Raw genomic sequence first — 23,273 nt, forward strand, 5'->3', positions numbered from 1 at the left:
AACCATTTTCATCTTTTGAGATAAAAGAGTCACATCTAAAATGACAACATAACTAATTTTTTGGCTTATTATTTGGCAAGGATTGGAGCATATGGGAAAAGAACAATCAGGCTTAGTCCAGAATATTTTAAGTGATTATTAGGAGTCTAAATATCTGGGCTGGAGCAAAAGTCTGCTGTGAAGAGCCATGAATGTGGATTTCAGTACTATGGCCTGTGATATCAGACAGGCAATGGTGAAAAAATCCAATGGCAGCAAGGAGAAAATATACCAAGTATACAAAGAGAATATAAAGTAACTGAATCATGCTACCGTGTACCAAACCAATTGCTTTACAAAGTTTTGAAAAATAAAAGCCAATGTTAAAATTTTCTACAGAGAACTAGAAATCATAAAAAGTGACATAGTGGACCTGAAAAAATAGCCAAATACAAATTCCAGGACCAAAAAATAAAATAATCCAAATTAAGGATTCATCAATGGACCAGTTTATTAATATATCAAATAAAGCTAAGGACAGCATCAGCAAAGGGGAAACCACTCAAAATAAAGCCAGAGAAATAGGAGAATGAAAAATACAGAAAAGAAAAGATATAAAGTTTATAGTAAGAAAATATATTTTGCACTTAATTGGAGATTCAGATTTAGAGGAGAGAAAGGATAGAGGCAATATCTGAAGAGAGAATGAATAAGAATTTCTCCTTAACTGATAAATTATCATTCTATGTATTTAACAAACTCAGTGAATTCCAAAGCAAACTAAGTAAAAAGAAATCCAAATCTTGATACAAAGTAAGTACAAAACAAAAACAAAAACAAAACCCCACAAAGAGAAAGTTCTGTGAGTAGCCAGTGAAAAAAATACAAGTTACATCCAAGGAAGCAACAGTTAGAATCAGGCTTATCTATAGCAATGCACAAAAATGGTAAGTCCTGACTAAACTGGCTTTATTCCAGCAAAGCAAGGTTGGTTTAACATTTGAGAAATAATATGATCTACCACCCTAATAGAATAAGAGAGAAAAAGCATATGATTATTTCAAGAGAATCATAACACTTCTTCATAATAAAAACAAAACAAAACAAAACAAAACCTCTTACAAACTAGAAGGAACAGAAGAGCTAATAAAGCTTATCTCCCAAAACCTACAGTGATCACACTTAATAATGAAAGCTTTCCTTTGCAAAGACGAATCAGAGGTTGGCTGTTATCATTATTTCCATTATCCTGGTACTGTTAGCTAGTTCAGTAAGGCATGGATGATGTCAAAGGTATAATGATTAGAATGGAAGAAACAAAAACCATCAACATGTGATATGATTTTGTACATAAAAAACGCAAAAATTAAGATCCTTACAAGATCTCAATTTTGTCTTTCCATATATACTTCCCTATATTAGCTATGTCTTTTACAATAGCAACAAAAAATTAAGTGCCTAGAAATAAATCTAGTAAAAGGAGAACTTCTACATAGAAGACAATTATTGAGAGAAGTCAAAACAAAAATAAATGGAGAAATATGCCATATTCATGGGTTAAAAGACTCAATATCATAAAGATGTCAGTTATCCCCAAATTTATAAGGCTCAATATAACCCCAATAAAATCCAACAGGTTTGTTGTATATAGGAGATAGCTGGAGGCAATCTCGCAAGCTAACTCTGAAATTTATATGGAATGTCAAAATCCAGGAATAGCTAAAATATAAAGCCTTGGAAAGAGAATGGTTTTAGAGCAAGGATATAGAACAACAGAATGAAATAGCAGGCTGAGATACAGATCCACACATACATGGTCATTTCTGACAAGGCAGCAGAACAACATGAGAAAAGACGATCTTTTCAATGGCTAATATTACTGGGACAACTGGATATCCACATGCAAAGAAAAGAATTGGACTCCTACTATCCTGTACATGAAACACACAAAACAAATGTGATAGAGGAAAAACAATAAAGGTTTTAGAAGATAATATGGGAAAATATCCTCATGACTCGGAACATAAACTGACTACACTAAAACTTAAGCTGCGAAAAGACAAATCCACAGAAGGGAAAAGATACTTGCGACATATACAACCAATAAGTGGGTCATATATTGAAATACAGTGACAATATGTATAATTTCAACAATAGATCAATAAGAAAAAGATAATCCAGAAGAAAAATAAGCAAGAGACATGAACAAGCACTTCATAAAAGAGGAAACATATGGGGCCAATAAACTTCTGAAAAGATTCTAACCTCACTGTTTTAGGAAAATGCAAATTAAAAACGCAGTAAGACAGCACTTCACATCTGTAAGAATGGCTAAAATTAAAAAGACTTAAAACACCAAGTATCAAGTATAGGCTAGGCTGTGAAATAACACAGCTATAGAGGAGTTCAGCTACTTGGAAAACAATTTGATGTTACCTGTCAAAGTTAAAAATACCATTAGCCTATGGCTCATAAATTCTCTTCCTCTGTATTTTTCCTACAAAAATGCACAAACATGTACACTAGAAGACACAGATAGATTCACACATTATTGTAATGCTTCCAAACTGAAAATAGTCCACATATTCATCAACATTAAAGTGGGTAAGTTAGAGTATATACATTCAATGGAATATTACATAGCAATGAAAACCAACAAGCCACAGCTGTATGCATTAATATGAATGGATGTCCCAAACATGTTGACTAGGGGAAGCCAGACACAAAATTATATGATTTGTTATAAATCAATTTAAAAGAAAAAAGTGATATTGTATATGACCTGAGGTGTTGTCATTCTAGAGGGGTACCTGGAAGGGAAAACTTTTGGAGCAGAACCAGTGATGTTCCATTTCTTGACCTGAGTAGTGGTTACATAGGTTTGCACCCATTTATCAAGCTGTTCTCTTATGTTTTATGTACTTTTCTGTGTATCTATTCTATTTCATATCAAAATGGTTTAAGAAAATTAAACTAAATAGCTTACCCCGAGACTAGCATCTGCCCATTATGAGAAAAAGCACAAGCCAGAACAGGAGCACAGTGCCCACTCAGTGTACTTTTATATTTTAATTCAAAACCTGCAAATAACAAGGCAAGAAAAATTAGCAAGCTGACTGTGCTTAGAATTTATTTTTAAGTCAAAACTATTTCACTCATTTATTTTAATAAACTATCTTTGTCTAAAGAATACAAAAATGAAAAAAATCTTCATGCAACTCAGGTATCGGAATGCAGTGTGATTAAGCGGTTTCAAATGTTCAGTGATGAGTAAAGAAAATGGTGCACTCAACAAATGTAGAGGGATTATAATGATCAAGTACTTTTAAAATTTAAAATTTTAAACTCTATAAAATACATAAAAATATAGCATTTTAAACTAATCTAAAATTTTAAACTATTAAGACAATCTTGGCATCTAATTTTTAAAAATATAAAATATATATTGGGTTGCCTGGCTGGCTCAGTCAGTGGAGCATGTGACTCTTGATCTCAGGGGCATGAATTTGAGCCCCACGCTGGGCATGGAGCCTACTTAAAAATAAAATTAAAAAATATATATATAAATATAATATATACACACAAGTATAATTACACATATACCAATTGCCCAAATGTCTAAACGAAGATCAGTTTTTATTTTTTTAATTTTTGAAAAGATTTGAGAGAGAGAGAAAGAGAGAGAGCATGCGCACACAAACGGGGGAGGGGGAGAGTGAGAAGCAGGCTCCCCACTGAGCAGGGAGCCTGATGCAGGGCTCTATCTCAGGACCCTGGGATCATGACCTGAGCCAAAGGCAGATGTTTAACCGACTGAGCCACCCAGATGCCCCACAAAGATCAGTTTTTAAAATCTGATATCAAGAAAATATTTTCTCATTACATAAATAAAAAATAATCAATGATAATTTATACATCCTGTAATTCCAATTATATCTTATAATACTCCTACAAGGTATGGTAACACTAAAATCCTTTTTATGCTTTCTGTAATTATTGAAAAGAAATATCACAACTATTTTAAAGCTAAACCAAAGGAATTCAATATATTTTAGTGACAACCTATAAAAATTACTATTAAGAAGCTGACCTGAGGAGATAAAGAAATAAGTGAAATCTATTTTCTCAGAATAATTATTTTTTTGAAGCATTAACGGCTCTTAAGATAACAGCATTTAATTAAACAAAAAGGTCATTAGAGCTGGTAAAAGCTTCAACAAATAGAAAATATTATTATTACTAAATGTACATACTTTATTTCCATTCACAATAGGAAAAAAACATGTATTTTTTATCTGGGAGAGGAGCTGTGGTCACTGAAGGCACTATGGAACATAGTGATCAGGCACTGGCACAATCAAACAGCAAAAATGTTCACAAGTTGTAAACCACATGAACCAGTAAAACTTGCAATATCACCACAGGCTATATTCTCAAGTGTAAGATCCACAAGTCTATCTACTCCTCCCTAACAAATTAGCAATTAAAAAAATTAGGTGCAAATGATGGTGAACACTTTATAAAAAGGCTTTAACAGTGCAGGTTTATAAACTGTTAAGTATGTTTTTCAAAGAATCAATGTAAAAACACATTTTCAAGGCAATGCATCAAATGTTTTATTTTTGAACAATTATTAAAGACATATTTAGAACATCCAATATATGACTATATTCATGGATTCTCATAAAAATTTTTACTTTGGCAAGAGTAAAAAGACAGGATAGACCAGCAAACCCTGGTCCTCACCAGTATGTCACTGAACACATTAAAAGAATGACTAAATACCAAATATAACCTAATTGGCAATAAACGAACTGAATTTCCACAAAGAGAAATATTCATTTCCTGATAATGGTCCCTTCTCTATATACTGGTATAAAGACAAAGATTTTCTCTTTGATCAAACTCCAGCCAGGCTCTTCTGAGCCCTGTTCTCAACTAAAGCCCTGACCTTGACCTATAAAGACTCACACTAACATAGTTTCTGACAGCTCCAGGCTGCATCCCTAGGATAACCCTAATCCCCTTAAAGTAGCTGTCTGAGAAAACTCAAGGTTGCCAAAAGAATTTACTGTTCATTCCACCCAACACGTGATGATAGGACCCCTGTCTCCCACTCTGTGGGAGGGTAGGAGCCTAATCTCCGTAAGTGTCAGTTAGCAAACCCAGATGAGTTCTTTGTAATTTTTCACTTCCCTGACTCTACAACAGAGCCCCACTTACCTCCCTCCTTATTCCCTCATTCTCCCTTCAAAATGCCCAGTCACCTCTGTATAAACTGAAGCTGAGTAAAGTTCATGTTAGATCCTTCTCCCTATTGCAACAGTATATTACTGGTTAAAATCTATCCTTATATTTTGGTGTCCAGCTTTGTTCATCTTTGACAATAATTGTAAACAACAAAATGCAGTTTGTAATTTAACTGAAGCTTATTAGGTAACAATAAAGCAAAAATATTTTTAAGCATTTGAAGCAAGATGGCCTATTGACCATATAATATCAGAGTTCCCATTAAAATGATAGTGAAAGAATTGATAAAGATATAAAAGCGCAACAATGAAGAGAATGGAAAGAGAGGCATCAGCAGTCCAGAAACTGAAGCCAGTTTTGGGAAGGCAGAAAGCACATTAGCTGATGAGGCAGTAGAGAGGAGCAGAGTAACAGCCCAGAGTACAAAAGGAGGGGCGACGGCCAAGAAGAAAGTTAATCTGCCCTAGAACACCCCAAAAGACTTAGTACTATCAACAGCTGGGGAAAAGGAAAATCAGAATGACACAGAAATCAACTTGAAAACAAGAAAGTTAGCAAAAAGTCTGCTGATAAAACACTCGGTGTCCACCTCCAATCCCTCCCTCATCCCACCCATACATAGCACGCTGCACAAAGCCAGATGCTTCTCTCTAGGGAAAACCTTTCTAGGGAAAACAATGGCTTTCCACGGAGCTCCTTGGCAGCTCCAGGGCAATTCTCTAAGTCCCTGAACCCTCTCCAATAAGGGCCAACAACCCACTTCCTCATCCTAAAGGGAAGCCAGCAACAACAAACCAGTGTGCACAAAGCTTCTAAACATCTTATTGCCTAACACTTACATGTCAATGGAATACAAGGATCACCAGACACCTGAAGAAGGTAATCATATGAAAGAGAAGGTAAGAGTAAACAAAGACTCAAGAGCAAACAAGGACAATCAGGAAACAGAAGGGAACAACAAAACAAAAAGCCTCTAACTGATACCCTGAGTTTTGAGATGATCTTGCATTCATAAACTAAAAGGAGGACACTGAGTAAAAGAAACAGAATAAAAGATGAACTTAGAGAAACTGAAAATATGACGAATAAAAAATACCAAAGGTTAAAAGATAAAGCTAAGGAGTGCTTCCATAAAGTACGAAAAAAGATAAAGAGATAAATGTGGTGCTGGGTGGGGGGGACAGAGGGAAGAAATCAGGCGGTCCAACACCCAATTAATGAGTTATTAAAAAGAGAGGAAATGGGGAAGAAATTATTAAATAACTTAAAGGAATACTGTTTTCCAAAACTGAACCACGTAAGTTTCTTGACTGAAGGATCACCCGAAGGAATAGTGCATTACATGGAGGAAAGACCTCCCACGCATTGTCAAAAAAGTCACTACAGTGAAAAAATTTTAAATATGCTGGTAAAACAATATTTATACAAACTGAAAACCAAGAGTTGCAAACAGATAAAGTGCAGTTGTTACCTCTGGTCAGCAGGATCGTGTGTGGTGGTGGTGTTGAGGTCATGATCAGCTGTAAGCATCCAATTTTTAAACCACGTATATGTATGTAATTACTCTGATTAAAATTTATTAATACATAGTTTTATAATCACTTTTAGATATCCAGAGTTCCTTAAGTAAAAAGATTAATTAAAACAAATTCTATCTGACTCACAATTTTAGAGAACTCCTGGTTGAATACATACATACCGAAGATATGGGTAAAAGAAACAACCCAAATTTTGATCTGGCAATCCTGACCACATGATGCCAATCGAAAAAACTGAAGACCACGCTCTCCATCTAAAAATGTAAATTTGTTAAAAATAAATAAGAATTTATAAAACATTTAAACCAAAAATTTTCAACTTCTTATATTGAGATCTGTTAATTCTATCTATTCATTTAAGCCGTATTCAAAAGTGTTATTAACTAAACTTAAAACATAGAATGAAATGCTGATTAAAGAATTTATTTTAAGCAAGGTGCATCAAAGGATTATAACCCTGGCCACTGAAGTTATTACAACAAAATACCTTTTTATTTACCTTCTACTAAGGATAGAACTCAAGGCTCCATGGGCCAATATTGAGCCACTAGGCCTGGGGCATCCTCCAACTCAATTTTAGAGTAAGGCTAACACTGATGGGAAAAATTAGGAAGGAAAGTTATGAGTGCTAAATGTTTATTCCCACCTTAACTTTTTTCTTTTTAAAGGATATACCCACTTCTTAAAAGCTTAGTCTATAATTCACATGGAATAATAACGAGATTTTTCCCCCCATTTGATTTAATCAAGACAAAGACTGGTATTACATAAATCCAAAAGAGCATTAATTCAGTCTGTTTTATTTGGTAGAAATGATACAAATCAGGGAAAGTAATCAGTAAATTTGGTGTCACAAAAAATCCACTAGTTTTTAATGCTGAGATAATTTCAGTGTATAATTATATACACACTAGACAAGTTCCTAAATATTTGTAGCTAATGTAAATATTGATATCATCAACTCAATGTTACATGAGTTCCACCTAACATCACAGATGCAGTTTCATCAAAGAAAGTTTTGGCACTGATATGCACTAAGACACAATTATGTGGGTAAGCACAGGGGGAGGCTCATGTGAAGTGATTTTTACCTGAAATCTAAAAGATAACTAACAGTGAACCAGGTGAAGGGTCCACATGTAAAACCCTTGGAAAAATTAGAAACATTCAAGGAACAAAAGGAGCCCAGTGTGGCAAGAGAATGTCTGAGGCCAAGTGTGCGTTGAGAGGAGGCAGGCAAACAGAAGGTGTCTGGTACTTGCAGGCTTTGTGTTTTGGATTTGGTATTTTATACCTTACCTTAATCTTATTTTAATCAGCCACTGATGGGTTTGAAATAGGGGAGTGCCAAAACCATCCTGCCCACCTTCTGGACCTGAGCTGTCCAATAAGGCAGTCACTAGCCACATGAAATGTGGCTAGAACAAACTTAAATGTGATATATATACACACCAGATTTCAAAAGCCTAGTACCAAAAAATAGTGAAATATCTTAAGTGTTACTATCAATTATTGAAATATTTTACATATGAGTAAAATAAATTATATCCTTAAAATTAATTTCACCTATTACTAAAAAGTCTTACATTTACAATGTAGCTCACATTATATTGCTAATAGGACAGCACTGGTGGTGTAACAGGACTCGAGGAAGCAAAAGCAGAACTTCCATCCTAACACAGACCATGAAATAGAAGAGAGCTTCCCAATTCACTGTTATCTATTTAAAACCAAGAGTCTATCTATATTCAGTAGTTTATATTTCTTTTTTCTAAAAGCTAATTGTGTTGTCAAACATCTTATCTTATAAATTTAGCTTTTGAAAGATTAAATTAGTAAACTGAAAATTTAGCTTCTGTTTCCATTTTTTAATTTCACATTTCTCTTTGGAGATCAATATACGGTATTTTAAAATCCCACACCGCAACCAATAGGGTTAGGTCCTCTAAATTACCATATTCAAGGAACCCGGATCTACTATACAAAGTTGAGTCATCCCCAACATACATTAAAGAACCTGATTTTCCCTTATGATATTTCTTCATGATTTCATTTTGATCAAGATAAAGGACAAGAATGATTCCTTAAAAGGAATGAATTAAAAGGGCTTCTCATTTATTAAAGATGAAATGAAAATGAATACAAGAATTAAAAATCATCCACAAATTACAAATAGGAACTACTAGCGCTTAAAGAGTAAAATAACTCACCAGAAACTGGCTGTGAAGAAAAATCACAGCAGGTAATTCCAAGATCGTGTGCTTTTTCACTATGTAGACACCTCATTGTATCATCCCACACTGTTAAATCTCCACACGAGGAGCCAGTGACAAAGAGGTTTCCATTCGGAGAAAATGCACAGGCCACCAAGGAGCCATCCTTAACACTACCACATCTGAAATAGAAGCAAAAAGGGGGGAGGGGCTTCATTTCATTTCAGAGTATCTTTTACTTTATATTACAATTTCTAACAGCAGCTTGTTATAGTAAAAATGGCTATCAGAGAGCTAGAAAAGGCAACAGATGTCTATAGAAATATCATATGCTATAAACTGAGATATGCTTTTCCCAAGAAAAGGGCTTAAACACAATCTTAAGTAATGTATTCAAGCCTAAACTATGCAGATCCAAACCAAAGTCCATGTATCTTCATGTTTTTCCATATGGCAAGTCTGTACGAACACATTAAAATCTACAAAACTTAACAAAAAAAGCTCTGACAACCAAAATATCAACTACAGTCACATATTTTTTAAAAACCTATTTTTATTGGAAAACATGTTATTGGGGTCAAAAGTACTTCCAACTTTTGTATTAAAATCACCCTGAAGCATCATCTGCAAATATAAAATACAAATATAAATAAAATATAAATTCCTTATGAAAAGAAAATGCTGTGAATAAGTTAAAATTATCTTGGGAAGATAAAGAAGCAATGTGCTGACAATATTAATTTTAATTTTCTCAATTAGGAAAAATAAACTGATGAAAGCCTAAGAATGAGTGCGGGCTCCTATCCAGTGCTTAAATCTACTGCAGTGTTATCTTTTCACAGCATACGTTAGGGAAGTGATGGCAGAGAGGCAGAATTCATCACCTGGTAAGTGAAAAATTCTTAGCTGACAGCTGTATTTCGTTCAGACAAAAAACCTGAAAGAGATTTCATTCCTTCTGCGCTGTCTCTTTAAACGGTTCATTAACGCCAGTTAAAGCACATCACCTTCTTCAACCCACAGACCTAAATCTAATGAGCAACAGTTGTTTCCCAGCTGGCATGTGCTCTGAATGATGCAGGGACAGGAGAAAGTATATTGGGCTGTTTTACTTGGTAACATTTAAAAGTTTATGCTATTTGATGTACTTTAATGTCACTGTACACTTAAAAATGGCTGAAATGGTAAACTTTATGTGATATTTATTTCACCATTAAAAGTACATAGCTTCCACGTTGGCAAGTTGTAACAGAACATTACCAGTACAAATTAATCGATGTATTTTCATCTAAAAGGAGTTTTTCAGGTGGTTTTTTAAAAAATGATAATACAACACCACACATCACAAGGTTCTTTCTCCTGGGATTGATCGTTCGCCCGGCAAGAATCCTGGTCAGGAACCAGCTGTGTTTCTTAGGTGAGACTTACCTACCATTACTCTATTACTGTGAACGCTTGAGTCATCAATCACAAAAATAAAGCCAGAATTACTGAATCTTATACAAAAGACTGTTTCCTTTTTCTAGCTCTTAAAGTAAAAAAATCCATAAAACTCTAACAAGAGTAGCCCTTATTTTACAAGAGAAAGATTGGAGATTTAAAACTCTCAGGGCCAAGCAAATCTATAAAAACCATATTAAACATCTGTTTTTATAACCTTCAGAAGACAGGTCAAAATGTCTTTCCTTGTGATATGTGAAAATTATCAGCTCCTTCAGGTCATCAAAATATTCTGCTTTCTATTTTTATTTATTTTTTGGGCAGACTTGTTAATAGGGTTAAAAACGGAAAGGGTTTAAATATTCATACCTATATAACTTGTATGACTGGGCATTCCATAAAACAACCGTTCCATCAGCTGCCCCTGATACCAAACAGGTGGAGTCTGGGGAAAACTGGCAAACCCTCACGGGGCTACCAGTGGGCTGTTCCATCACTGCCAAAGTCTCTCCGTTCTGAGTATTCCACAGGACAGTGGTACCATCTGTTGAACAGGAAGCCAAAACATGTCCTGAAGGGGAGAAACAGCAGCAGTGGACAGCATAGGTGTGAAACTTCAATGGCGAGTGGGGCAGCTCGGTAAAGTCACTTAGGGAGTACAGGCGAATTGTTTTGTCCAAAGAGCAAGTAGCCAAGAGGGAAGAGGAGAACGCACAGCAGTTGACATCATCACCATGATCGGCTAAGGTGTGAATTAGTTTCACCATGTTCTTTATTTGAAGTAAAATGTCCTGCAATTTTTAAATAAAGGTTACTTCATCCTTAGAGTCAAATAAATGCAACTCAAATCGATATAAAAGAGTCAAAATCAACTTAAGGATTTGTTCAGTGAAAGCTCCTTCATATTTTTAAAGGACAAACTGTTACACCTGAGATAAGAATAATTTGGAGAGAAAACACCGGTAAGACTATAAACTCTGATGATCACAGTCACAACTGACACACCAATAAAGTTCCATTAACTCTTGAAAAAGAACCTTGTCAAATAACTTGACACTGATTTGACACTGAACATCCAAAACATTGGGTATTTATGTAATCTCTGAAGCCTTTCCCTTAACTAATCACTTCTCCAAAATGCCTCATTCCAGATCTGCTAATCTCAACTCAAAAAGATTTTTCACTCTTAACAAACTGTCTCAGGGGCTCTTTCCACAGAACGGAGCCAAGGCTACAGCTCTGCCTTTGAGATGCATTAACTGTACCGTTCACTCATAAAAATTAAGAAATGGTTTCATTCAAAATTTCAGTGGCAGTGCCGAAAGCTCTCGTCATGTTCTGCCACCTTGTTTGATAAAGGATAAAATGATCTAAAAGATTTGAAGTGAAGAACCAATTTAATAAATCCAAGGAAACCAAGAGAAGGAAACCAAAGAGAAAGAGTGGCAAAAAATGAACGTAGCCAGACTGCACTTAACAAATTTAAAAATTTAGATTAAAATCCAAACCCTTCGTCACAGCTTACAAAATGCTGTATGTGTGATCTGGCGCTTGCGTTGCCTATTTCTCAGATCTCAAGTTCCGCCCCCTTCCCCTTTCCCTCATTTCCTTCCAGCTTTCCTGGTCAAATGGATACTGTCTTAGATCTTCATAAAGCTGTTTTCGCAGGCTGAAATTCTCTCTCCCTTTGCTTTTGAGATCCTATTCCTCATTCAGATCTCAATTCCAGTGTCTCTCCTAGGAAAGGGTTTCCCAGACTAAAGCAGCCACTCTCCAGGCTAACATATCAGCCTGTTTTAATCCTCAGTGTAGCAATTACCATCATCTGATGTATTTGTTATTTGCCTCCTCACCACTAGAATGTGAACTCCAAAGGAGTGGAGATCTTGCCCGTCTTGCTCATTTCCGTATCCCCAGCACATAAACAGTGTCAGACACCTAACATGCTCAAATAAATATTTGTTGATTATTTTTTTCCAAATCCACTTGAGTTCTACCTCTAAATATTATATGAACAAAATATAAATTAGAAAATTTAAAGCTGACCAATACTTTAAAAAAAATCCAACAGTGGAAAAATAATGCAAAATGCAACAATAATCGGCCCTGAAGGAATAGGTATGTTCTTAGATTTTAATTCATAATCCCTTGTTCCACTGTTATTTGCAGAACTTTTTACAAATAGGTGGAGCATATATTTTCCAATATTGTATCCCCAAATTTCAGCCTTTTTTCCAAACATTAATTTCAATAACGTCTAAAAAACAAGCAAAAAAACCCACAAAACAACAACAAAACAAAACAAAAAGGCCACGAAATGTCCTGGTGTATTGTCACCTGTATTACCGCAAGGAAAACAAGCAAGATCATGAGGTCTTTCTGAAGAACTCCCAAATCCCAACTGTGCAAGGACGGGTAGGTAACCTTGCAAACAAACTTTGGCTTCCACACCCTTGTGGCAACCAGCTCCCTTTGCAGTACCAGACCAAGCAGTTGGAAGAACAGCGACCTAACCACTCGCAAGAACAGTCTGTTTTGAAAAGCACTCTCAAGCCTACCACCACCTGCCTCGGGGTGTGGGCGTCCACTCAGCCGTCACGCCGAAGGCTCAATCCCCGGGCTGGTCAACTCGCCAGTGTCAACACACGCATCCCTATCCAATCCAGAGCAAACCTGAATTGTGCCCCAAATCTCCCCAAATAAAGCCCCGCGACTTACTCCCCCTGCTCGCAGGTACCAAAGGTGTACCCCACTCTCAGAGCCGGCCGGGCCTCAGCGGACTGAGCCACCCAGGCGTGCGGGCGGACAGCTGACGAAGCGGGCCTTCCGGGGCGGAGGCATCCGACCCGGCCCAGCTGGGGGATCCAGGCAACGCCCGCAGGCCTCGCCCGGCTCCCGGCCCCCGGCCCTGGCCGCACAGCCGCGCCCCGCTCGCGTCCAGGTCCTGGCCCGCCCCCGCCGCGCGCTTGGAACCACAGTGCGAGAACCAGAGGTTTCGAACACCCCGACTAGGGAGGCTCCGCGAGCTGATCCCAGCGGTGCTCTCCCACCTGCCGCCGTCGCCGCTCAACCGGCCCACGGACGCGCCCACGTCCACCTTGAAGACCCAAGGCGCGCGGGATCCGCCCTCAGGTGCCCCCGGGCGCGGGAGGGCCACGTGACGCGCAGGTGAGGCGGGTGGGGCTGGCCACCGCGGAAACCCTGAGAGAGAGGAAACAGGCCCCGCCCCCCCGAGCACGCCCCGCCCCACGGCGCATGCGTGGCCTCCCACCCTCCGCTGTGGCGTCTCTTAATTCTGGTCCTAGCTCAACCTGAGTTCAGTTTTGGGAAGAACCTTAATTTGCAGTTTTTTCCCAGTCGGGGAAGCTGAAGTCCCAAGGCTTAGCGAGTGCCTGAAATATGGTTTTAAAGGTCGCACTGTATCAACTGTCTGGGTATTGCAGCACAGGGGTTTTGAAATGTCTTTCCTCTCCGGTATTTCTCCCTGTATTCTGTTCTCCTCTGACCTCCGAGATTGCTCTTTTCTGTTTAGGCTACCTCTGTCCTCAGCGGTCCATCACCTGGTGTTTTTTGCCATCGTCTTTGTGCTAAGGTTTCCCACATCTCTTCAGGGCAGTCCGCTGGCCCCTGAGCCCCAGGGCCCTCTTCATTGGACAGAAACCAACTCATAGGTACAGAAAACAAGCAGGTGGTTGCCGGAGGTGGGGGATGGGCAAAATAGGGGAAGGGGATTAAAAGATACAACTTTTAGTTATAAAATAAGTAAGACACAGGGAGACAAAGTACAGCATAGAGAATATAGTTAAAGTATGTGACAAGTTTGTATGGTGATGGATGGCAGCTAGATTTATGGTGATTGCTTCAAAATGTATATAAATGTTGAATCACCATGTGTATACCTGGAAATAATATAACGTAGTATCTCAACTACACTTAAGAAAAAAAAGCCCACTCAGAGGTAATATTTCCTTCCAGTCGTTCACTCAAATATCAATAATTTTACAAAAACTCATGCAAACTGTCTTTTTAAACTTAAACTTATATCCTGAGTATTTTCCATGTCTAAGATTTCTCCAGTAGCTTCATTATTTTTCTGCATAATAGTCCACATTTCCAGAATCATACCATAATTTATTTAACATTTTCCCTGTTGTTGGATGGTTGTTTCCGTATTTTTGTGCTTATTATAAATAATACTGGATTAGATGGCTTTCTACATAAATCTTTATCCACATTCATGAACATTTACTAAGGAAATTGTTAAGTAGAAATGGAATTACTGGGCATAAGGGTGTAAAGATTCCTAATAAATATTGCCATATTACTTTTCAGAGGGATTGTATGGTTTGCTCTCTCAACAACATATGGTTGTGTCTGTCTCTCCACATTCTTGACAGACTTGAGTAATAGTTAATCTTCACTAATTTGATGAGCAAATTGGTTATAATATTCCTTAAGTAAGCTATGTAAAAGAAAGTACTGCCTACACATGCCAATCGTTTAGCAGAGACCTCGAGGCCAACATGGTTAGTTTCAGGGAAAGGCAAGTTCAGAGAGGGAAGCCTTCTTGTAGCTGGTCTCTAGTCTATGAATTTGCAATTTATGAGATGTTAATTAAAATGTCTTGCCAATATACTAGAGAAACATTTTAAGAATTTGTAGAGATCTTTGATCACATAAGTGAACTTATTTCACAGAACAGAGTGTCAAAATAGTTGGAACTTTAACTTAGAATCTTAAAGATTTATATTTTATGCATTCTTTGCTTTAAATTATGTAACCGTAGTCAATAATTAATCCTATTTTATCTTTAATTTCCAATTGTCCTAATAGTGCTACATAAGGAATATAGCAAACCATTTTATTTTTTTAAAGATTTTATTTATTCATGTGAGAGAGAGAGTGAGCGAGCACAAGAGCACATGAGCCAGGGGTTGGGGCCCCAGGAGAGGGAGAAGCAGGCTCCCCTTGGACCAGGGAGCCCGAAGCAGGGCTCCATCCCAGGACACCGGGATCATGACCTGATCCGAAGGGAGATGATTAACCAACTGAGCCACCCAGGCATCCCAAGATTCATGTTTTTTAAATTACATAAGAAAGTATGACAGACAGTGATGTCGCTTTTGGACAGTTGTCTTCTGGACAATTCTTTGGAAATCCCCCTGCAGCCTCTCTCTTATGTGTCACTGCCCAGAATTGTATCACATGCCCACTTGTTAAGCAACCACTTTCAAGAGGAATGGAATTGCCATTCAGATTTACCCTTCTGGGGGCACCTGGGTAGCTCAGATGGTTGGGCGTCTGCCTTTGGCTCAGCGGGAGGTCTGCTTCTCCCTCTCCCTCTGCCCCTGCTTGTGCTCTCTCTCAAATGAAAAAAAAAAAAAAAAAAGATTTACCCTCCTGGGGCTGGAAAAGGGCCCACTTTCCCCTGAAGCATATGGTCAACCAATATCTACAAGAGTGGAAAGAAGAAAATAAGGAGACAAGACAGCTACTACATACAATTAAAGTATCTTCCACATGGAAAATATCTATACAATAGAAAGCTATTAAGAGAATAGATGTGAAAGTAAGCCACATCTCAATTATGTTATGCCTCAATCTTTAACCCTTAAACAGCTTTATTCAGTATATTCACCAGTTATATTTACAAGCTAAATTTACCAAACTTGGTTGGATCTTTTTTTTTTTTTAAAGATTTTATTTATTTATTTGAGAAAGAGAGAGAGAAAGCAAGGGGGAGGGGCAGAGGGAAAGGGAAAGGCAGGCTCTCTTTTGGATCACCAAAGAATAGTGAGGCACTTACACAACACAGGTTTGTATGGAGACAGTATAATGCTTTGAGAGGCTATATACTTATTCTAGTGATTCCTGCAATTCTCAAAATATATTTACAACTCCTTTTTAAATATTACTTTCAGCATTTGTAATACACTTTTCTGAATATCTTCAATATAGCAAATCTCAATTCTTTTTAAGATAAGAGTGACTTTTTAAAAACAGATTCTATTCAGCCATCAAAAACTATCATGTGAGGGCACCTGGTGGCTCAGTGGGTTAAGTGTCCAAGTCTTGAGTTTAGTTCAGGTTATGATCTCAGGGTCATGAGATCCAGCCCTGCTGGGGCTCCATGCTCAGCGGGGAGTTTGCTTCTCTCCCTCGCCCTCTGCCCCTCCTCCCACTTGCACTTGCATGTGTGTACACACTTTCCCTTTCTCTCTCAAATAAATGGATAAATCTTTAAAAAGAAACTATCATGTAGATCTATCTTTATATTGGTAAATTAAGTGAAAAACTGGTTATACTATAGAATGTACAGTAATTCTGTTTAAATATATTTAATGCACTTAGTATGGGGAGAATTCTGAAGGGATGTATAAAAATGTTCACAGTGGTTTCTTCTCTGGTTGGTGGAATCTGGGAAGATGACATCTTTGTCGTCTTCCTTATCCATGTATCATAGTATCTTTGCAACAAATGTGCATTATTTTTATTTTAACATTTAAAAAGACCCAACCATGAGCACCTGGGTGGCTCAGTTGGTTAAATGTCTACCTTGGACTCAAATGATGATCCCAGGGTCCTGGGATTGAGTCCCACATCAGGTTCCCTGCTCAGCAAGGAGTCTGATTAAGGATTCTCTCTCCCTCTGCCCCTTCCCCTGTTCGCTTGAGTGCACACACACACTCTATCTCAAATAAATAAATCTTAAAAAAAATAATAAGTTCCAGAATGAACTACGTACAACTTATACCTCACAACGCTTTTATTTAGTCATCCAATGACAACAACCCAAATGATTTTCACGTATATGGTCAAGGTAGAGAAACTACAAACAGATCTCAGATATTAATTTTGCTACTTCCTCCCCCTTGATTTAACTTAAAAAATTTATTTATTAGAGAGAGAGTGGGGGGGAGGGGCAGAAGGAGAGGGAGAGAGAATCTCAAGCAGACTCCCTGCTGACAGGGGACCCAGAAGTGGGGCTTGATCTCAGGACTCTGAGATCATGACCTGAGCTGCAATCAAGAGTCGGCTGCTTAACCAACTGAGCCACGCAGATGCCCCTGCCTTCCCCCTTGATTTAAATGCTAAGGTGCAAAATTCTCTTCCAGTGAAGGTCCAGAGGATCCAAATTAGCTTTTCCTCTAACCCTGTATTTAGCCAACTCTTTACCCACCACACTTCCAAGCACTACTTTTTCTATAGTAACTCATAAACCGATGCAAGCCCCAGCAATTCCTAAGAATTCTCAATATTTTCTATTCACCTACATATACCTGAGCTTTTTCTTTAGCAAGATCAGCTTTCCCAACTAGAGCAAATATAAATGTTTCATCTGCTGAATATCACTCGCTGAAAATAAAATTTGGTGCAGTTTTTACAGTCCCTAGAAAGCAGATAGGGTTAGAAATGACATTTACATTTTTAAAAAACTCCAAAGATGCACATCAAACTTGAAGTTGCTAATATGAGTAGATAAATTGCTTGATACTTTTCCAAAACACGGTATTCAAATTCAATTTCTGTAATACATTTTTAGTGAAAAATAATACATACAAATATTGAACACTCATTGTGAGGTAGAGAAAAAGAATCCTCTTTCACTGCTGGGAGGTGTGTAGAGGGGTGCAATCATCTGGAGAGCACCATGCTGATAGCAGGGAACGTGTGCACATACCCAATCTGTGTGCATCCGAGAGAAACTCTTCTCACACACCGTCTGTTTTCTATTGCTGTGTAACAAATTACTCAAAACCGAGTGACTTAAAACAACAGTATTTATTATCTCATAGTTTCTATGAGTTAATAATCCGTAACATATAGAAATCAGTTCCATTGCTATACACTAATAACGAGCTATCAAACAAAAATTAAGAAAATAATCCCATTTACAATTGCTTCAAAAAGAATAAAATACCTAGGAATAAATTTGACAAAGGTGAAAGACCTGGAAACCAAATACTATAAATATTGATGAAAGACACAAATAAATGGGAAGATATTCCGAGATCAGGGACTGGAAGAATTAATATTGTTACAATGTCCATAGTATCCAAAGCAATCTATAGATTCAGTCAGTCCTCGTCCAAATACCAATGGCATTTTTCACAGAAATAGAACAATCTTAAAATGTGTTTGGAAACACAAAGACCTGGAATATCCAAAGCAATCCTGAGAAAGAAGAACAAAGGGCTCAAGGCATCATGCTTCTGGATTTCAAAGTATAATCCAAAGTGATGGTAATCAAAATAGTATAGTACTGGCACAAAACAGACACCTAGATCAGTGGAATTGACCAGAGGGCCCAAAAATAAACCCATCCACATATGTACAATTAATCTATGACCAAGGAGGCAAGAATTCACACTGGGGAAAAAACAGTCTCTTCAATACATGGTATTGGGAAAACTAGACAACTACATGCAAAAGAATGAAAGTGGACCATTATCTTATGGCATATACAAAAATAAATTCAAAATGGATTAAAGACTTGAATATAAGACCAAACAGTAAAACTCCTAGAAGAAAACATACTAAGTAAGCTCTTTGACATCAATCATAGCAATATTTTATTGGACCAGTCTCCTCAGGCAAGGGCAACAAAAGCTAAAATAAACAAATGGGATTCCATCACATAAAAAGCTTTTGCACAGCGAAGGAAATCACTAACAAAATGAAAAGGCAACCTGCTACATGGGAGAAGATATTTGCAAGTCATACATCCAGAAATGGGTTAATATCCAAAATATATGAAGAGTTCACACAACGTAACATATAAAAAAACAATTAAAAAATGGGCAGAGGGTTTGAATAGACATTTTCCCAAGGAAGACATACAGATGGCCAATAGCCACATGAAAAGGTGCTCAACATCACTGAACATCAGGGAAAGGCAAATCAAATCAAAGAGGTATTACTTGACAGTGGTTAGATTGGCTATTATCAGAAAGACAAAATAATAAGTATTAGCTAGGAGGTGGAGAAAAGGGAACCCTTGTATGCTGTTGGGAATATAAATTGGTGCAGCCAACAGGGAAGACAGGATGGAGGTTCCTCAAAAAGTTAAAACCCACCACATGATGCAGAAATTCCACTTCTGGGTACTTATCTGAAGAAAACAAAAACACCAATTTGAAGAGAAATATGCATCCCTATGTTCATCGTAACATTAGCCAAGGTATGGAAGCGACCTAAATGTCAACAGATAAATGGATAAAGAAGATAAGGTGTGTATATACACACACACAAATATTACTTAGCCATAAAAAAGAATGCAATCTTGCCATTTGTGACAACATAGATAGACCTAGAAAGTATTATGCTAAGTGAAATAAGTCAGAGACAAATACTGTATGATTTCACTTTTATGTGAAAAAACAAAACAAAATAGAAACAGATTCATAGAAACAGTAAATACACGGTTAACAGAGGAGAGAGGAGTTGGGGGGGTGAAACAGGTGAAAGAGATGAAGAAGTACAAACTTTCAGTTATAAAATAAAGTCATGGGGATGTAGTGTACAGCATAGGAAATGTAGTCAATAATATCGTAGTAACTTTGTATGGTGGCAAATAGTTGCTACATTTATCGTGCGGATCATTTCATACTGTATAAAAATATCAAATCACTATGATGAGCATTTGACACTGATATGTCAACTATCCTTCAATTAAAAACAAACAACAACAACAAAACCAAACAGCTCAGGAGTGGCTTAGCTGGGTAGTTTGGGCTCCGGGTATTGCATGAAATTGTAGTCCAGATGTTGGCTGGGGCTCCAGGCATCTGAATGTTTAACTTGGGCTGTGGGATCCACATCTAAAGTGCTGCATATGGTTTGCAAGTTGGTCCCAGCTATTGGCTCTTCCATAGGGCGGCTAGAGTGTCCTCATAACATAATAGTTGGGTTTACCCAGAGCAAATGATCCAAGAAAACAAGGTGGAAGCAGAAATGTATTTTATGACCTAATCTGGGAATTCACAGGCTATCATTCTGCCTTATTATGTTGGTCACACAGGCTAACCCTGATACAATGTGGAAAAGGATTATACAAGGGCATGCATACCAGAAAACAAAGATCATTTGGAAACATCTTAGATATGTATGACAACATTCATTGCATATTATTTGCAGTGACAAGAAATTGCAAGCAACTTAGGTATTCATTCTTTTTTTAAAGGTTTATTTGTTTATTTGAGAGAGAGAGAGAGAGTATGAGTGAGCAGGGGGGAGGGGCACAGGGAAAGGAAGAGAATCCCCAAGGAGACTTCCGCACTGAGTGCAGAGCCTGACCTGGGGCCTGATCCCAGGACCTTGAGATCATGACCTGAGCAAAATCAAGAGTCAAATGCTTAACCAACTGAGCCACCCAGGTGCCCCTCAAGTTTTCATTCTTAAGAGAAATCTGAAAGTAAAATGTGGTATATGCCTGTGATGGAATACCTTGCAACAATCAAAAGTAATGAACCAGATTTACATATTTTTTTAATTCAAAAGAAATAGAAAACAAATTTATAGCGTAATGCAACTGATAGAAGCTTAAAAACACGATTTTTCATACTATTTGTAAAGATACACATGTTGCTAAATGAATATATAAAAGGTTAACTGGAAAGATACACTGAAAATACTTGTATGTGGGACAAAGAAATTGAAGAGTTGCTGAGTGAAGAAGTAAAAAAATAAAAGAAGGGTTTTATAAGAATAAGGTGAAGACTGTGACATGAATTGAGGAAAGGAGTTACCTCAATTTTATATGGCTGAAGCTTAAAAAGATTTTTTTTTCTCTTTAAGGTAGAGTAGTAGTATAGCCCACACAGGTTTAAGAGATCTCACTAAAGTAAATTTCCTAGTAGATAAGGTTCTACTAGTTTCCCGGTGTGTATTTTTTTATGAGTCATATTCCTGTGGAAGGAAAATTTTGATTCTCTTAAAAATGCCTCCTTTGTCTCCTTATTGGAATGAAATTCTTTTAACAGAACACAAACTTCTTTCATTACTTAAATGGAGATATTTAAGATACAAATAACCTTGAGAGAGGTAGCCCATGAAAAAAATTTGCAGGAGTAAATGACTGATACCAGATTTCCTTGAGGATGTGTTTACTGGGAAGCTAAATGAATAGGATTTAAATTCTTTCAAAGGAGTTGAGGATGGAGGTGATGGAAAAGACAAGGAGGACAGAGGGGGTACGTAAGGTACCAAGGACAGATTAGAGCCTTCATAATTTTGATTAAAATTAGTTACTTCTAACAGATTTCATTGGGGGGCTGAAACAAGAAAAAGGGATCACCCTGCATTTATGTAAGTTAGTTCTTGAGTTCAATTAGGTAAGTTTTCACTTAATTTTCACTATGGCTATCAATTAAATAAATATTAAATTACTCTCTACATACAGTTTCAAACTGATGATTATTTTCTGTGTTTAATAGTAGTGCACTGTTTGGTTATTCTGGTTGATTACTACTTGAGTGATAATCTAAATCCAATCATGAGGGCAAGCTAGTGTTTTATAATTTATAGAGCAATTGAAACTAAAATGGAGAAGGTTCAGGCTAAACCTTAGTTTATCTTAATTAAAGTAGGTTGTGTTTACTTGTAATTGTGTGATAGCAGAGGGTTAGGAAAATTTTTGTATTTGAAGAGAACAATGATACTGGTTTATTGAAGATATACCCAACCCAGGGCACTGTGACTGCAAGATTCATTCACAGAACAAATGATCCACAAATGTATAGTAACAATTGTTACCTAGATCAGTTGTCCTTTTCTGATCATGCCCACTTCTCGAACAGCTACCCCTGTTGAGTAACAATGAAGACACCGGTCTAAAGGAGCCATATTGACCAAGCTTTCTTTTTTTCAGAGATACCGTATTTATTTTTAAAAGAAAATTATCACTCTTGAAAAATTGTGCTTTGTGTGTTTAAGTATTTTATTGCTCATTTATGAACTCCTCAGATACCAGACATATTATTAGCAAGCTGCTTATATACCATCTAATATAAATTAACGCAAGCATGTATCATCCCTAAGGCACAATACCCCCATGAAGAAGAGTCCCCATGGAGAATCTGGCATAACTGTAAGCCCAAAACCAAACACTTTCTTCACAGCACCACCTTGTTCTTTTCTCCACATGGTCCTTTTGATTAAGCAGGAGCCCCTTGAGGCGTAAGTGCCATATTTGGTTAACAGAAACTGACATATTTACATAATAACAGCTGATTTTCATATCAGTCTCTACAAACAATCTAGAAATTTTGGAAAATACTTGGTGGCTTTGAAGCATTTTAAAGTTAGGAATATTTTCTTCAAAACTTTTCTATTCTCCCTTCACTACTAAAAGCCATTCTCTAAGGACATCGTCTCAGGATCACTTCTCCACTAGGCCGTAAGCTCCACGAAGGGCCTGTGCCTGTCTTGTTCACCAGTGATTCCTCAGAGCCCAGCAAGGCATCAAATCATATTTCATGAATGCTTGACTTTGTAGCTCATGACTTATTAGATTAATTTATATGATCAATTTTTCTTATTGACTACTGACAACTGGTTACATGTCTACCAATAGAGACATTTCTCATACCAGAACAAGACTTTTAAAATGTATTCTAATATTTTCATATTGAAAATGTGAAAACAACAACAAAATGTGGTCCAGAGAGGCTCAGGCGCTGATGAAAGGCACAACACTTGACTTAAAACCACCCTCCTCCACCCAGCCCAATGTTCATTGAACTACATAGTTCTCCTGCTGCTCCTCCTTCAGGATTTTGTAAAAATCAAATTCAAATTAACTATCTTTTTGAAAAGAATATATATTCAGTTTCATTAAGAAAAACTAAAAAAC

General features: G+C 37.2%; 1 protein-coding gene across 6 annotated transcripts in view; it reads right to left on the bottom strand.

The window, feature by feature from the left end:
• WDSUB1 (WD repeat, sterile alpha motif and U-box domain containing 1) overlaps window positions 1–13,639 on the bottom strand; it is a 41,984-nt gene extending 28,345 nt beyond the window's left edge. The window contains exons 1-5 of one of the 6 annotated variants that reach the window (XM_034643407.1): window positions 13,471–13,639; window positions 10,790–10,964; window positions 8,978–9,162; window positions 6,929–7,021; window positions 2,966–3,059 (exon numbers count right to left, since the gene is read on the bottom strand). In XM_034643407.1, coding sequence (XP_034499298.1) covers window positions 2,966–3,059; window positions 6,929–7,021; window positions 8,978–9,162; window positions 10,790–10,914 — 497 coding nt within the window. In that variant the 5' untranslated portion in view covers window positions 10,915–10,964; window positions 13,471–13,639. The other 5 variants (XM_002925276.4, XM_034643409.1, XM_019805999.2 and 2 more) reach the window with 5 other exon arrangements.
• Between the last annotated feature and the right edge of the window lie 9,634 nt (window positions 13,640–23,273).

The sequence above is a fragment of the Ailuropoda melanoleuca genome, chromosome 2 (genome assembly GCF_002007445.2).
Source record: "Ailuropoda melanoleuca isolate Jingjing chromosome 2, ASM200744v2, whole genome shotgun sequence".
NCBI classification, from domain to species: domain Eukaryota; kingdom Metazoa; phylum Chordata; class Mammalia; order Carnivora; family Ursidae; genus Ailuropoda; species Ailuropoda melanoleuca.